Source organism: Acipenser ruthenus, chromosome 47 (genome assembly GCF_902713425.1).
Source record: "Acipenser ruthenus chromosome 47, fAciRut3.2 maternal haplotype, whole genome shotgun sequence".
In the NCBI taxonomy this organism is placed as follows: Eukaryota; Metazoa; Chordata; class Actinopteri; order Acipenseriformes; family Acipenseridae; genus Acipenser; species Acipenser ruthenus.
Window position 1 is genome coordinate 2,617,501 of NC_081235.1, and position 17,875 is coordinate 2,635,375.

Sequence of the window (17,875 nt, forward strand, 5' to 3'; positions counted from 1 at the left end):
CTCTATGTACGTGTATAATATGTATATGAATATATATGCAGTCAAAAATGTTTAGCAAATAATGCATGGATAGTGCAAAGCGCTCTCTTGTGGAATGTTGTTTTTATTTTTTTGGTATCTGTGTAATGATACGTCTTGGTTTTTGTTTTGTTTCCTTCGCTTTTTTATTATTTTTTTGGTGCCCTTGCGGTTCTTCAAGACAACCTTAAAACTTCTTGTAAACCCCGTTTAGGAAAGCTGCACGATATCAGTCGCCACGCAAGGCAAATTGGAATGCTGACAGACACATTTAAATAGACCCTCCCACACTGTATTATTAATAGGGCCATTTGCATTTGGAAGGAGAATTTCTCTCCCTAAAAGAAAACTATACGGAAACCCAAATTGCCGGAAAGATACTACCTAAATAGCGTGCATGTAAACCAACCAATGACACTTAATTCTAGCCTTACACAGGTGACCGGTGTAGCATTGAGGTGAAGTATTCCATACATAGTCTTCACTTTACCATAATGTGTGCCTTTTTCATATATCAAAATCTGAGAGCCATGAAGTGATGGCAATGTATATCAGGGGAGATTATCTTTATCTGCGATGCTTGTAAAGCTGAGCTCAATGTATACCTTGTGTTTGGTTCCTCTCATTCCCAGCAGAATAATAGAGGCGGTATTTTAGCAGAAACCCCTGGCAGGCATCAATCGGAATTGGGTGCCATGTGACCAGGACTGAATTATGAGTTGCCTGCACGGAAATGTTCCTCGGGCCACTCTTGGGAGCTATGAAACCAACCAACAGTTAGAAATCAACAAATTAGTCAACTCATTTTATGGCTTTTTCATGGCTTTTCAAATGATCTAAACGTTGTTAGATCTAAATTGCAAAATAGATCTGTGCAGTCCACCCCCAATTGCTTTTGCTATGCATTGACCATAGTTTACCATGGTTTGTCAAGATTATTTAATATGCTTTACCGTACCTCTCTGTGCTTTGCAAGGCTTGCCTATGCCGTGCCATGCTTTCACTGTGCTTTAACCTTTACTACTCTTTTACTATGGTAGACTTTTATAAGGGACTGAATGGCCCCTTGTAGTATTTATTATTGACTTAAAAAGATTTGTACAACGTACTTCCTTCTGTTAAATACACTTCATATGTTCGAGTTTTAAGCTTCTTTAAACAATGAACTGTGATTCGGTATCGTGTGAGATTCTTCATATTACCTAAAAAAAAAACAGAAGAAAATCACAAAACAGGGTTTAAGGGTGGTTAAGGTCCATTTTGATTAATTCAATCAAGCTTGCAGTTCTCAAAACTGTTTTAGAGAAAGTAAGGAGTTTATTTACATTTTTCAAAGCTTTGTTTAATCTTAAGAGTGTTAGAGATATATACAGGGTGATGTATAACTGGAGCAACATTGTGGGAGCATCGCGGAAACTGCAGGGTACGTGGAGGATGATATGCAAAGGAGAATGTCTGACAGATGCTCTGTGGTGCACTGTTTGCCCAACAGAGGGGTGTTCAGGTATAAAAGAGGCTGGATGCTGCAATTCCTCTGTATTCACAGTCCCTACTGTGCAAATTATGAATCACCTGTGTGTGTGTGTGTGTGTGTGTGTGTGTGTGTGTATGATTTAAAACAAGATTAGGGGTGAGGATTGTATTGCCCATTTTTCCTCACTAAATAGACTGAATATATAAGTGTCTCCTATTTAAAAAATATGCTAAATATTTTAATGAGCAAGACATCTCACAAGTAGAATGGTCTCCTGAAATGTTCTCCTTTTATTTGGAAAGCAGCACAGCTGGGGATGGGGAGTTTGTTGCCAGATAACTTCACTCAGACTACTTGCTCACTAAATATCTTGGTGTCCCTGAATAGATAATTTAAAAATATACAAGAGATTTGATCAGGAAAGGCAGTATAACTGCAATGTACACAAGCCTTTTGTGTACACCCGCCCCAAAAATGTACATCTATATCCATAGTGTTTATTATATAATAGTAAAGACACTGTGGCTCAGATACCATAACAAAAATCAAATGCACCTTTACTATAATTTGTGGGTGTTCTGTATAGGAAAATGTGAGGCCTACAGAATGATGGCAATATATATTAGATAACATTTACTGTAATTACTGGTATTTTGGCCTTAAAAGGAAAGTTTCACTATGTTGGCAATAATGATTCAAAACAGCAGATCATTTCCGAGTACAGTACCAGCCTTACCGAAGATCTCTTTCATGATGTGTCTTTTATTACCAGTGTAAGTGCCACAGGATCCCGATGGCTGCGTTTCCAGCACATCTTGGCACTGAACGCATATTTTCTTGCAATGCTGTTCCTGCCGGATCCTGTCTATCACCATGGTGAGATTCGCGCGACACACTTCTTTTAAAAGGAGAATAGAAGAAACTATTAGCATAAGGGTGTAGAGATGGCATTCTGCTTTGGATGCAGTTCAAGTTAGGGGTAGCACCGAATAGTCAACTACTAAGGTACAGTAACGTGACAGTCAGAAACTGGCAGTCCACTGATCACATGTCACGTGATTGTGAAGTGATTGTGAAGCGTGGGCGGTTTCAGATGGACAGTTTTAAACAGCAAAGTCTTACAAAACAATATGTTCACAAAGAGTAGCAGACATTATCAAACACATGTTTTATTAATATTTATTATTAAGTTTATTTAGTCGACCTATTCTATTTTAACTCACTTATTTGACTCACATTCGTTCTTCCTTCAAATGACTAGCTTTTTTTTTTACTGTCCCCTTACCTTTTTCTGATGTTTGCTGAGTGTTTATTATTATTATTGCACTTAGTCAAATATTATACTTCAGTCTTTATTTTTTTATACATTTGTGTTACAGAACTCCCTACAGTGTTTATAAGCTCAAAACTCATTATTTTACTTTTGCAGTGTCGTGTGGTGTCTGCATTTCAGCAATACATTGAAATAAATACTCAACTTTTACAGGGTTTCTCTTACAAGCATTGTCATGTATCCGGATCATACTCTTACCTGTGCGATCAGGGGAGATGAGAATCATGCTCTTACCTGTGCAATCAGGGGAGATGAGAATCATGCTCTTACCTGTGTGATCAGGGGAGATGAGAATCACGCTCTTACCTGTGTGATCGGGGGAGATGAGAATCATGCTCTTACCTGTGCGATCAGGGGAGATGAGAATCATGCTCTTACCTATGCGATCAAGGGAGATGAGAATCATGCTCTTACCTGTGTGATCGGGGGAGATGAGAATCATGCTCTTACCTGTGTGATCAGGGGAGATGAGAATCATGCTCTTACCTGTGTGATCGGGGGAGATGAGAATCATGCTCTTACCTGTGTGATCGGGAGAGATGAGAATCATGCTCTTACCTGTGTGATCAGGGGAGATGAGAATCATGCTCTTACCTGTGTGATCGGGAGAGATGAGAATCATGCTCTTACCTGTGTGATCGGGAGAGATGAGAATCATGCTCTTACCTGTGTGATCGGGGGAGATGAGAATCATGCTCTTACCTGTGTGATCAGGGGAGATGAAAACAGTTTGCTTTGGGGATTGTCCGACTTTGTTGAACGCAACCAGCGACACTCTGTATCCTGCATTAAAGATGTTCATGGTATGTTCTGTTGTGTTTATTTTTAATTTCAGAGGTGTTCTGCATTCTTTAGGCAACATACTGATGGTTAGGATATACTTCATCTTCCCTAGAGAATCCATAGCATTGTGAGGAGCCTGGAGAAGACAATGTAAAGATGGTCAGAATCCCTTCATTATTCTGGAAAGGCTGAACAAATAGTTTAGTTAAACATCAAGATTCACCCAACAATGCTTCAGCTGTACCCTGCTGACAGTGGCTGCTTTGAAGATGATAATCAGTATCACCCGTCCACCGTTCCAATGAAAGGAACACGTGTCAGAGTACAGTACAAGTAAAGTACCTGTTAGGAAGCCATGCTTTTAGTGTTGCACTTGCTTGGTAACTCCACCTGGAGGGAGACATTTTCCCTACCCTTTCAATGGCTTCTTTTCTGTCATTACCTCCCGTACGGACTGCTCAGCCAGTAACATGACCCACACAGTGTAATACAACATAGAAACCTTTTTTTAACCTAATGTAGCACCAGATATCAGGTTTTAAAATACATGCTTGCTATAACATGTGTTTCTTTCAAAACTGAACATTTGACAGTGAATAACAAATGAAAGTAAAGAACAGGTAAAATTTATGGATTATTTTGTTAGTTACAACTCTTAGTTTTAACTTTTTCTTTTCTTTTATTTCATGAACTCTGGAAACAAAATCTCCACGACATCTCCCCAACCTTTTTGCTTAAATGCTACAACATTATATGATCTACTTGATCTCAATTGGTACAGTAAATGTGTTCATCGCTAGGAGTCCCAGTCATGCTCTAGCTCGTAGTTACCCAGCGTTAAGTAGCCTTAATGAATGTGTTGTAAATGCAGAATTAAGCAGGACAGAAAATAGTACTATATTTTCAATCTTTTTTGTTACCGTCCATTTTAGATTCAATGATCGGGTGCCACTGGATTCCAGTTTCCTTAACACAAACTGCAACTGTGGAGGCTCTTGAATTTCTGTACAAGAGAACGAAAAACACACAACAGGTTCAGAAACTCTGATTGTAATAAGAGCAGAAGAAAAGTTATGAATGAGAGGAGGCTGTTCAGCCCATCAGTGCTCGTCCGGTTCCTAGCAGCTGATTGATCACAGAACTCTAGTCAGGTTATAGGATCCCAATTATTCAGCTGCAACGTTGTGGCTAGGCAACCCATTCCATACCCTCACCACTCTCTGTGTAAGGAATGGCTAGGCAACCCATTCCATACCCTCACCACTCTCTGTGTAAGGAATGGCTAGGCAACCCATTCCATACCCTCACCACTCTCTGTGTAAGGAATGGCTAGGCAACCCATTCCATACCCTCACCACTCTCTGTGTAAGGAATGGCTAGGCAACCCATTCCATACCCTCACCACTCTCTGTGTAAGGAATGGCTAAGCAACCCATTCCATACCCTCACCACTCTCTGTGTAAGGAATGGCTAGGCAACCCATTCCATACCCTCACCACTCTCTGTGTAAAGAAATGTCTTCTTACCTTGACTATTCGACTTTGGCAAATAAGTAGCCATTCTAGCCCCATTCCGAGTGCCATGGTCAAATATTGAGTTGTATAAAAGAAATTCATATGACCTAGGACAGTGTTTGAAACTCTTAAAACAGTTCAAAGCACTGTCCAATAACAAATCGAGGGGCAACACTTGCAACAATTGCGAATACCATAACAAAATGAACACATTCAAAACTGTGAAGAAAAACTGTATTAGAAGCTCTTGAATGTAAGTGATGTATTTATAATATGAGGCTTTTTATAGAAAACAGCAATAAAAGGTTTACCAGCAGGAACAAACACAATTTTGCTCCATTCACTCCAGAAACCCCACAGCTCTGTATGTTTCTTGAGTATCGTCCGAATTTGAAGCTTGTAGGCTGGCTGACTGTCCACCTGCACACTGCACTGCTCTGGAAGGGAGAGGGAAAGGGGGAGTCTGTCTCACTTGCACTTCCTGGGTCATTGTACCTCAGCAGTGTCTTCTGGGTCAAAGCATGGTACTAACTGAAAGCATGTCAGTGAATGGGGGAAGCAGCCAGACAAGGGGACACTGTGACTCTCCAGGTGCAATGACCCAGAAAGTACAAGATAGTCTAAAATCATGGCTTATAAACAGATTTCTTTAGCATAGTGTAGTACCATATATCTTAAAATGAAAATACATGTTGGCTATAACATGTGTTTCTTTCAAAACTGCACATTTGAGACCTATATAACGAATGGATGTGCATGACAGAGTCATTTAATGGAGCTTTTTGGTAAGATACAATTTGAACTTACCACTTTAAACATATTGGCTGTGAGAAATTGCAGTGCTCTTACCTGGAGTCTCTTTTCCTGAGGCTGTTTCACATGTTACCTAAAATGACATAACAGTATTTCAATGAAATCATTTCCAGCTAGTTCTACAGAGTGCAGTTTAGCAACACACCAATAAATTGGATGTTCTGCAGAACCATTTTTCTATTGATTACAAAATAGAATGGTATTAAAGTACAGATGCATGTTGCAATGTCTTTCTCTTCTGCATTCGTCTTGCTGTATATAATATTCTTGTATAGGGTGTATTGCAGGTTTCTTACATTGTGCCAGTGGGAGTCATTCAATCTTCTGATGTGAATCTCATTGAGGGAGCCCTCGATTTCTTTAGCTGCTTTCTTCCATGACAGATGAAGGTTTCCAGAAGATTTATTCATTTTCAAATCCTTCGGAGGGTCAGGCTTCACTGCCAATATACATGAACACAAAAAAAGAGAACAAATCAGTGTTTGCATGCATTGCTATTATCAGGTTTTCAGTCATTTGGAAGTGTAATGGTTCCTTTTTCTGACAATGGAATGTGGTAACGCAATACATGTTATGTGAAAAACTGACGTTCCTCTAGGGACTACAGCGAATGTGTAACATTGAACTCAGAAAGCGCTTCAACAGCGCAGTCCAAACCTGGGGAGTGACTATCGCAGCTGTAACTAGTTACAATTTTGTTCAAGTTGTAACTATAGCGATTACTGTTTAAAAGTAACCAGCACACAGAGAGCAGCTACATAACCACCTTATTGATGCTGAATCGCTGGGATCTTTTCAGAACCAATGCTGAGGTCTGTTAGGAACCAGACAGGTGGCCCACCTAAGCTTATAAGGTTCCTAGTAGATTCATTTTAAAACTTTTTCAAGTTAGGTCTTAAAGGATCCTAGTGATTCAGCATCAACAACATGGCTTGGTAACCCATTCCATCCCCTCAGCACTCCTGTGTGTCCTTCCCTCTGTCCTAAGTCTGTCTCCACTTAATTTCCAACTGTCCTCTGGTCCTGGTTTCTGTACTGCGCTTAAGGTATTGGTTAGAGTGAACTGTCAACTCCTTTAAAATGTTCAATCAAGTTCCCCCTGATCTGTCTTTCCGGAAGTGTAGAATTGAAAACGGAGTGTTCAGAAAATATTTTCTCTAACAGCTTCAAATAAATGATCATTAAAAAAGGACAAAATGAGAAATGAGAATATATAGGTGGGATTTACTGGGATCATTTTGTTAGCACTGTGTACTTTATTTATTACAGACCAAGATAACCATCTTTAAAGGGTGGAGTTTGAAAAACACTTTTGAAATGAAATTTACCAGCTTTTGTGAGATTAACAGTAATATTCCTGGATGTGATGTTTGTATTGGTTGCTCTCGCTTGAACCCAGAACGTCATGTTGAGTCTCATCCGCAAGTCAATTCGTTTAATACAGCAGTAAGTGGAGGTCCCAGCATCAAAGGAAAGGCAGTGTTTACCTTGAGCACTAGAAAACATCAGAAGAGGGCAACTTGAAAAAGACCCCGCAGGGCAGATTGTTTGGTACTTGGTTGCTTAAGAAACTAAATATTTTTAATTTTTTTTTTTATATATTACTAGAATATTAACAGAAGTCTATTCCATATTTTAATTTGTCAAATTAAAGGGATACCTTTGCAACAGAGTTGCAGAAATTACAGTTGTGCACCCCTAGTGGTCATTCCTAAGACCATTCCCATAAGGTTGCATTGGTTAATTATCTGAATTATCATAGCAATGATATATAGATTATTTCACAAATTTGCAATGGGCTTTCTCTGGTTGAGTATTTTGATTGTGTCTGTCTGCTATGGACTAATCAAATAATCTGACTGTCACACTTTTCTAAGCAACTCTGGGTCAGTAACATCAAAATTACCTTGACTAATATATTCCTGTTGTTTAGATTACCATTCTGTTTCATTCATTCATGACTGGTTACATTTCAGAAGCCCTCCTTTGACCTCAGTGGAGAGGTCCTTGTGAAGCATGCCGTTTCAGATGGACAGAGGTGCATGGGGATTTTATTTTAGAACATTAATAAATAGTTTTAAAAAATTCCAAGCAGTTTTTAAATCTAGTGCACAAGCAGCAAAGCACCTGAGTGTACCGGCTCGAGATTCTGAAAGATATCTTGAGGTTCTTTAAACTTTTGAGCTTTAACAACTCCCCAGGATGTGATGAAACAGAAATGGAATCTGAACAGCAAGGAGAATGCAGTGATTGAGGTTGCAGTGAGGAGAATGCAGTGGTCGAGGTTGCAGTGAGGAGAATGCAGTGGTCGAGGTTGCAGTGAGGAGAATGCAGTGGTCGAGGTTGCAGTGAGGAGAATGCAGTGATTGAGGTTGCAGTGAGGAGAATGCAGTGGTCGAGGTTGCAGTGAGGAGAATGCAGTGGTCGAGGTTGCAGTGAGGAGAATGCAGTGGTCGAGGTTGCAGTGAGGAGAATGCAGTGGTCGAGGTTGCAGTGAGGAGAATGCAGTGATTGAGGTTGCAGTGAGGAGAATGCAGTGGTCGAGGTTGCAGTGAGGAGAATGCAGTGGTCGGGGTTGCAGTGAGGAGAATGCAGTGGTCGAGGTTACAGTGAGGAGAATGCAGTGATTGAGGTTGCAGTGAGGAGAATGCAGTGGTCGAGGTTGCAGTGAGGAGAATGCAGTGGTCGAGGTTGCAGTGAGGAGAATGCAGTGATTGAGGTTGCAGTGAGGAGAATGCAGTGGTCGAGGTTGCAGTGAGGAGAATGCAGTGGTGGAGGTTGCAGTGAGGAGAATGCAGTGGTTGAGGCTGCAGTGAGGAGAATGCAGTGGTCGAGGTTGCAGTGAGGAGAATGCAGTGGTCGAGGTTGCAGTGAGGAGAATGCATTGGTCGAGGTTGCAGTGAGGAGAATGCAGTGATTGAGGTTGCAGTGAGGAGAATGCAGTGGTCGAGGTTACAGTGAGGAGAATGCAGTGATTGAGGTTGCAGTGAGGAGAATGCAGTGGTCGAGGTTGCAGTGAGGAGAATGCAGTGATTGAGGTTGCAGTGAGGAGAATGCAGTGGTCGAGGTTGCAGTGAGGAGAATGCAGTGGTCGAGGTTGCATGCTTGCCCTGGCTGGTTCTTTCCCTCACCAGTAGTGGAGAGTGTACTGAGCCTCGGGAGAGGCTGTGTCTGACTTCCAGGTACAAAGGAGAGGATCGTCGTCGTCTGTTGTCTTTTTATAGCACTCTAAACCACAAAGGCCTTCGCAATCTTCTGGAAAGACCACAACATTATTGTTGTTAGTAGCAGTAATAGTATTTCAGTGTTAATGTTTGATTGTTTTCACATTATCAGTTCATCTGCTAGTGTTCAATAAACAAATCACAGATATCAGTCAAGTGGTCCAGATAAAAGGGTCAGGTAAAGATTAATTAAATACTGATATGAAACAACACATTTTAGTCAAATTCCACATCTCTAAAATAAGAGAAGGTTCTATTCCATATTTCAGTGAATTCAGAGTATTTATCTCAATAATCCAAATTAATAATTTATAGAACAGATATATTCCAAAGCGCTAATTTTGGGGATTCATATTCCTTCTAGAAAGTAATATATTTGATTAGCTATAAGAAATAACATGAGTATTAATTTGTACTGTGGTTCAGTAACTTTGCGTGTTCGAAGGCTAAAGGAATGTGTATTAAAGGAGTAGACATTCAAGGATGTGCCTGAATATTTTGGTCCAGCTCCAACCTGATAATTATTTATTATTTATTTCTTAGCAGACGCCCTTATCCAGGGCATCTATAATTACTATACAGTCATGTGCAAATGTATTAGAGCACCTCAAGATGTGTCACTTATAGTCTTTACACTGTATCTACCTACCAGCATGAAAACTGGGTGTGAGCATTTCATTTTATTGTCATTTTTCAAGTCATGTTATAGAAATATACTTTATTAGGCATCTTAAGCAACTAAAAAGTTTCATGCATTTTACAATTTGTGGCTCTGTGTTCCTTTTCTCTTACTATTTTAAATGAACTGCATGTGTGGCCTATTAAAGTCATCATTTAAATTAGACAATCACTAAGTTGACTATTTTTACAGTTTTCCCTGATTTTCAGTTCCAGTGGATTGATTTCATATGCACAACAAATCCAAACTACAGAAGCAGTGGCGTGTTCTAATACATGTAGCTCTTTAAACACAGAATATGTAGACACAACTAAAGACACAATACCTGTAGTTTTCTTTGCCGGTATCTGGTGCCCACTTGTGCAGTGATTGATATCTTCACAGGGCTTGAGATCGTCACAGCACTGAGTGTTGAAACCTGCTGTACAATTAACAGGGTCCATGTGATATTCTGTGAAAAATAACCATCAAAAAGGAGCAAGCCTACTTATAACATTACTACAGGTTCCGACTGAGATATCTCCCATACTTAAATGCCATACTGTATATCCCTCAAACATGTGAGCACAGGTGCTCCAAGAGCAATATTAATTCCAAACGAGGTCATACCAAATTAGAATAACGATTTAGAAAGCCATGAGAGGAGGACCACTTGCTGCATCTCTCATGTGCATGACCTGTGGATCGAGGTCACCTAGTTTTCATGAGATTAAAGTGATTGCTGTCAACAGCCAGTGGATATCCTTCATTTCCTGTGCAGCTGACAACTGACACTCTGCTGCTCAAAGTGTGCTTTCATTGAATTGGGTCACTGCTTGAAAAAAAAACTGACTGATGTAATGCAGTCTACTGTGGTAAACTTTTATTATGGATATTAAGAGGAAATTATATTTTAATGTATTTTTTTAAAGATTAATAAATAAAATAGATGTTTTTAGATCTGTTTGATGAATAAAATTATGTTTGATATGTAAGAAACTGTTCTGGGCTATTGGTGGTTTCATAATTATCAAACTTCATTTTATTCATAAAAATGGACTTTGTAAAAACATCTATTTTATTTGATTTACATGAACTATTTTACTTGGACTGATCAACCAGCACCAAGTCCCCTGAACCCGTACAACCAGTTGAAAACCAGCAAACCAGCAGCTCTGATAAGTTTGATAAATTGTAACATAGTTTTATTACATCAATAACTATTAAACACTCAATAGTACGAAATTTAGAAATATCAAAACAAACTTAATCAATTCTCAATGTCTTCAAAAAAGTTTGCCATTGAATTTAAGTTTCTTCTAGTATTTCTAAATGGTTTTATTACAAACTATGATTTATATAAAAAATATATAATATTACAAAAAACCTCCCCACTTTCAGTCTTTTATGTGACTTGCTGATGTGGTATTGTTATGGTTTAAAGGCAGATAGCACGAGATAACACTAACATTTTTATCTGATAGAGGGCTGCTATAAATGAAAATGTGTTCAACACATAGCAACTAGATAATCTTATCTGGCCTTACCTTCCGCTGAAAACAACAGCATAAAGATAAGAAGTAGCATCTTGTTTCTGAGTCCGAGTGCTTTTGAAGCAATTTTGCTGTGTCTAGAACTCATCTCTTAAGAGTCATTCTTCTTCTTGGCTGCTACAACTGAAAACAAAACTTATGTGCTCTGTGTTTCACATGTGTTTCTGGTAAGGGACGTGTGTCTAATGTCACTGTGTTCTCATATATTCCAAAGTGCATAAGCCATTTGCATAGGCTGCAGGTATTCACACTTAGTAAAACCACAGACCACACTTACTGAGGGGAGGGGAGACCAAGAGTGAAATACAGTTGTGTAATTAGAATGACCTTGATTATAGCTATGAAAAACAAAATCTATAAATATTCATACATTCACATTACACACTGCCTGGCCACTTTATTAGGACCTGTTCCTAATATTGGGTTGGGCTACCGTTTGCCATGATCACAGCCTTGACACAAAGTGGTATAAACTTCCCAAGGTGCTGGAAGGTGTCTCAAATCCATTCAGACATTTTTTATTCCACGCAATTGGAGAGGTAGGCAGAGGATGGAGAAAACAGATGCTTCCAAGTTCATCCCACATTTGCTCAATTGAAATGAGATCCAGGGATTGTGGTGGCAATGAACTCCTTAAACTAAAACCTTTAGTTTAAACTAAAAATGCTGGGTCAGTGGAGGGGTGCATTATCATCTTGAAATGCTGGGTCGTGGATGGGTGCATTATCATCTTGAAATGCTGGGTCAGTGGAGGGGTGCATTATCATCTTGAAATGCTGGGTCGTGGATGGGTGCATTATCATCTTGAAATGCTGGGTCAGTGGAGGGGTGCATTATCATCTTGAAATGCTGGGTCAGTGGAGGGGTGCATTATCATCTTGAAATGCTGGGTCGTGGATGGGTGCATTATCATCTTGAAATGCTGGGTTGGTGGAGGGGTGCATTATCATCTTGAAATGCTGGGTCGTGGATGGGTGCATTATCATCTTGAAATGCTGGGTCGTGGATGGGTGCATTATCATTTTGAAATGCTGGGTTGGTGGAGGGGTGTATTATCATCTTGAAATGCTGGGTCGTGGATGGGTGCATTATCATCTTGAAATGCTGGGTCATGGATGGGTGCATTATCATCTTGAAATGCTGGGTTGGTGGAGGGGTGCATTATCATCTTGAAATGCTGAGTCGTGGATGGGTGCATTATCATCTTGAAATGCTGGGTCGTGGATGGGTGCATTATCATCTTGAAATGCTGGGTTGGTGGAGGGGTGCATTATCATCTTGAAATGCTGGGTTGGTGGAGGGGTGCATTATCATCTTGAAATGCTGGGTCGTGGATGGGTGCATTATCATCTTGAAATGCTGGGTTGTGGATGGGTGCATTATCATCTTGAAATGCAGGGTCGGTGGAGGGATGCATTATACTACATAGTATAAACTATATAAATTATGAAGTGTTTACAATTGAGCATGTCACCTTAACTACTATTTTATAGAATTAATGCACAGTGGAATTTAATGCAACGAAAGGCCTTTTACATTTTGTTTTACAAGTTATCAATATCAGATTAAAATAGTACTGATAAGAACCCTGGGACAGTTATCTTGGTATCCTATCGGAACAGAAGGGTTAGGGTTTCTAGGGGCAGATACAAAGCGATGTCCCCCAACCTCAGTATTGTATTTCCTACAAACTGCAAACCCTCAAACCAGGAAATACTTGCGCGGGGGAGTAACCACACTGAGGATATGATGCAGTGGTTTCGATTTCAAAATGGGTCGGTGACTGATTATGAAAATAGCTAATGATGTGGAAAGCATCAAATCTTTTCAAAAAAATGTCCAGTGCTGGGAAAGGCTGAACAGCCAGTCAGTGTGATACCAGTTGAGGCTTCATCATTCCAGGAAGACAATTGAACGGACAGTCAGTGTGATACCAGTTGAGGCTTCATCATTCCAGGAAGACAATTGAATGGACAGTCAGTGTGATACCAGTTGAGGCTTCATCATTCCAGGAAGACAATTGAACGGACAGTCAGTGTGATACCAGTTGAGGCATTCATGCTTTTTAATTCAATTGCCCAGTTATCTTACCCTCATTTTAACCCCAGTTCGAATTTTCTCTTTTGCTCCCTGACTGTAGCAACTCCCCACACAGCTCAGGAAGGCTGAAGGCCAGTGGGCATCCTCCGATCCCCAAGCCAGTCACCCCTTAGGAGCTCCACAGTGGATGTGAGCTACTACCCCTCGGAAGACAAAGGCCAGCCCTTCAGGAGTCCGCTTGAGCTCACCAGGCGCCTGGCCAGTAGGGGGCATTGTAGGAGACGACATACCTGCTGATTTTTTCCCCCTAACCTAGCGGCACAGTCAATGCTCCCTATAGAATCCCCAGCGAAGATCAGTAACTGCACTCCCCTGACTGTATGATTCATTCTGCACACCACACAGTCGTGCCTTTACCAGGGGTGACCTCGGGGACCCCTGCGCTCCCCTGACTGTACGCCACAGGTTAATGAAGTATTTTACTTAAATTCGGTACCCTTCAAAATACATAAATCTTAGACAAAATGGCCTTTCACAAAATGAATGTAGTTTTGTTTCAAAATAGAATGATGATAGTTTTATTAAAATGTCCATACTAATATTATTTTGAAGAGCTGATAAAGTTTATTAGATAAACAGATAAAACACTAGTTCTCAAGACCTTAAAAGTCTCTTCTTCAGTTAAGTGTAAATAATGAAATTTGCCCTTTCAAATTAATCAGCAGCAGTCGTCAAGGTAACACCCCCCCAGTGTCGACGTAATATTTAAACGCCCCCTTAAAATGTGCAACACTGAACGTCACTTCTGGCAGGCAACTGGGCTACTAAACTAAACCCAGTGGTTAGTTATCTTTCTGTGTCTGGATGAATCTGACTCTCCACACACTTTGTGCCAGACAGGCTCTCAATTCCCCTTTCTCGAGTCTCGGTTCACTTTTACTTCCCTGCAGTCGGCTGTCTTTCCAGCCACTCTCACAGTATATCTTGTGTGTGTGCAGTCTCTACACTCAGCCACTCTCACAGTATATCTTGTGTGTGTGCAGTCTATCCGCAGATAGACTGCTTCCTGTCAGCTGTGCAGCCCCAGACCTGTAAGCCTGCTGTTAATGAAATCCAGTTCTTCCTCGATTGTGCGTAACCTCCCAAACTGAAAACTCAAGCACTTAGAGACTTGGTAGCTTCAAATAACACAGTCTTAGTTTCTTCACTGTTCCCTCACTATATGATGTGGTTCTTATTGCCAGAGCTCTCGCTTTACATCCCGCCAATCTGTTAGCTCTGATTTGTGAATTTCTGCTTTGATTGACAGTCCACCAATATTCCCATGCCACACTTTATTTTTCTACAATTACAGCTGCCGTCAGCGCCTGCTTTTCGCTATTAATAGAAAAAAATACATAGACTGTCATTGCTCTCGCCTTTGGGCCGCAGACCACAGTTTGGGAACCCCTGCTCTAATGCATGTGCACAAGTATTTTGTATTATTTGATAAGTGAGGTGCTTTACTATGAGATCAAGAGCTTCTCTGCAGTTCAAATTGCCTGCCATAAACACATGTTCTGTAGGCTAGATCAGCCAAAGTGTCTTTATATTAGTAAGCTTGAGCACCATCTAGTGCACAGCAGTATACTGCAGTAAAATAAACGAAAAAAGAAAACTGAAAAAGTAAACTTGATCCATAGTGTCAGGTCACTAGATGGCGCTGGCTCTTAATTATTTATTTATTTATTTGTTTATTTATTTATAAATTTGGAATCTGCAATTATTTTTCTTATTTTCTCCCCAATTTGGTAAGCCCAATTATTGTTTATTTCAACCCGGCTCACTGCTGGGAGACAGGGTTAGGGTTAGGGTTAGGGGTGAGTGCAGGGTTAGGGTTAGGGTTAGGGGTGAGTGCAGGGTTAGGGTTAGGATTAGGGGTGAGTGCAGGGTTAGGGTTAGGGTCAGGGGTGAGTGCAGGGTTGGGGTTAGGGTTGAGGGCAGGGTTAGGGTTAGGGTTAGGGGTGAGTGCAGGGTGAGTGCAGGGTTAGGGTTAGGGGTGAGTGCAGGTTCCTGGCTGTGTGATTCGCACAAGGATTCCAGAGGGAATGTCACATTGCCTCTGGCTCTCCTGCTCCCGGGAGGCAAAACTAGCAGGGACTGTTTCCCCTCAAAACGCTACAGCGGCCCCTACAGGCCAGCTGCCTGGTGAGCTCCAAGCACACACCTGTAGGGCTGCCGTTGTCCTCCAGAGAGCGGTAGCTCCATCTGCTGTGGAGATTCTGGGTGCAAAGAGGCAATTGGCTTGCGGATTGGAGGACACCCACTGAAATTCTGTTCTCCTGAGATGCTGAGGGGAATTGCTGTGTGAAGGAACATAATTGGACATTCTAAATTGGTTGAAAAAAACAGGGGTAAAATAATTGGGCACATTGGGTAAAATATGTATGAGAATTATGCATAAAGCTTGTGTAGAGAACCAACCATCATGATAACTGTTGAGGCACCTCCCCCAACTTTTACATCTTCAGGTACATGTTTGCGAACATCAATACTTAATCAAAAGTTTTGACTATATACAGCAGACAGTAGAAAGTATGGAGGTGTCTGGGGTCCGTTCTGGTGAACCACATCAGTAGACAGTAGAAAGTATGGAGGTGTCTGGGGTCCGTTCTGGTGAACCACATCAGCAGACAGTAGAAAGTATGGAGGTGTCTGGGGTCCGTACTGGTGAACCACATCAGAAGACAGTAGAAAGTATGGAGGTGTCTGGGGTCCGTTCTGGTGAACCACATCAGAAGGCTTCTTTGCAATATGACATTTATGTATTTATTTATTTTATTATATTTTTATTTAACTGGAAAAGTCCAGTTGAAATTTAAATCTCTTTTTTCAAGGGAGACCTGGTCAAGAAGGTGGCATTTAATACAAAACAAAAAAGCACAAATTCAAACGGCACAACCAATACAAACAAGTCAATCAAATCACAAGAAACAATTCAGGAGCACCGGCCAAAACAGAAACAAGGCTCGGCTGCATAGGAGCACATTCAGTTTGAACTCCTTTAAAGGGATCAAGACAGTAAGTTTCAGTTCTTCCTGAAGTTTATTCCAAGCCTATGGAGCAAGAAAACGGAATGGCAAACTCTGGTCAAACTTTAGGAACTGAAAAACTTAGAAGAGTCTGAGATTTAAGATTATAAGTACTACTAGAGGCAATTACAATTTATTGAAATAATCTGGGCTTTTGCCAAGGACAACCTTATAAACAATTATGTAGCAGTGTTTCACTCTTCATGGAGATAAAGAAGTCAGACCAGCTAATTTATATAATTCACAATGATGAACAGAATAACCCAGGTTTGTTATAAACATCAGTGCAGAATGGTACAAATGATCCAGCTCTCCTTAGACTGTTGTAGTAGATACTCTGTAAATAATGTCACTATAGTCAATCAGAGGCAAAAGTGTACTCAAGGTCAGTTGTTTTCTGGTTTGTTCTGAAAAACAGGATTTATGTCTATAAAAACAACCCAATTTCAATTTTAGTTTTTTTGAGAGCATATCAATACCTGTTGTAAAATTCAAATTCCTATCTAACCATACTCCCAATATTTGTAGTTATTTACTAGTTCAAGGCAGGAACCTTCAAGAGTCTTCATTTAAAGTCTGACATAACTAAGGAGAACTGGAATTAATAAATTGCCACAAATGTAAAAAAAAAAACCAAATTTTTTGGAAAACCAGCGGAGATGCCGTTTTGATTTTTCTGTCCTGCTAAATACAGTGGCGACGATCTGTAGTACCATGAGGGTAGATCGAAACATTCGGGCGATCTTCAAATCAGAAGGCTGGTGGGAACAACTTGAGTGATTTCCAAGTGACTGGATTGAAAATGTACGCCTGTACAAGGAGTCGTATATGCGTCTTTGTCAGGGCCGGGTTTACAATGGCGCCGGGCCCACACTCGGAAGGGGCCCATAACGACCTAAATATGTTTAAGTGTACACATCGTGATAAGATCCTCGGAGGACCTGCGTGATGGACATGTGACTGGAGCGTTGTGGGCGAGAGGCGGAGGCTACCAAGAGGTCTCCGCCAACCAGATTCTCAGACGCAAGAGGGGGCAGGTCAGTATACAAGGGCTGCAGGCCCGCTATGAGGAGGAGAAGGAGTGTTTTGTGTGTCTCAATAACTGTGTCGTTTGTTGACTGCAAACAAATCCAGATTTTGTCGTATGTTGCTCAGGAAGAATCAGCAGGTGCGTGCTAGAGTGGAGATGTGCTGGGAGTAGGAGGCAGGGGTCCAGGGTTACTCCGAGGTTCTTGGCTGAGGAGGAGGGAGAGAGCGTTGTAGATTCCAGAGGAACGGACATAGAGAGGAGATCAGGTGTGGAGGTTGAGCCGCACCAGATTACGTGGTAGGTGCGGTCGGAGAGGTAGGAGGAGAACCAGGCCAGAGCAGTGCCAGAGATTCCCAGGTCAGCG

General features: G+C 40.9%; 1 protein-coding gene across 1 annotated transcript in view; it reads right to left on the reverse strand.

The window, feature by feature from the left end:
* Positions 1 to 11,530, reverse strand: part of LOC117428961 (interleukin-12 receptor subunit beta-1) — a 22,784-nt gene extending 11,254 nt beyond the window's left edge. Inside the window, exons 1-12 of the mRNA XM_059013930.1 lie at positions 11,365 to 11,530; positions 10,164 to 10,259; positions 9,067 to 9,190; positions 7,264 to 7,430; positions 6,232 to 6,374; positions 5,972 to 6,008; positions 5,434 to 5,559; positions 4,529 to 4,611; positions 3,528 to 3,744; positions 2,229 to 2,390; positions 1,128 to 1,220; positions 624 to 776 (exon numbers count right to left, since the gene is read on the reverse strand). Coding sequence (XP_058869913.1) covers positions 624 to 776; positions 1,128 to 1,220; positions 2,229 to 2,390; positions 3,528 to 3,744; positions 4,529 to 4,611; positions 5,434 to 5,559; positions 5,972 to 6,008; positions 6,232 to 6,374; positions 7,264 to 7,430; positions 9,067 to 9,190; positions 10,164 to 10,259; positions 11,365 to 11,458 — 1,495 coding nt within the window. The 5' untranslated portion in view covers positions 11,459 to 11,530. The remainder of the gene's footprint in view (positions 1 to 623; positions 777 to 1,127; positions 1,221 to 2,228; positions 2,391 to 3,527; positions 3,745 to 4,528; positions 4,612 to 5,433; positions 5,560 to 5,971; positions 6,009 to 6,231; positions 6,375 to 7,263; positions 7,431 to 9,066; positions 9,191 to 10,163; positions 10,260 to 11,364) is intronic.
* Between the last annotated feature and the right edge of the window lie 6,345 nt (positions 11,531 to 17,875).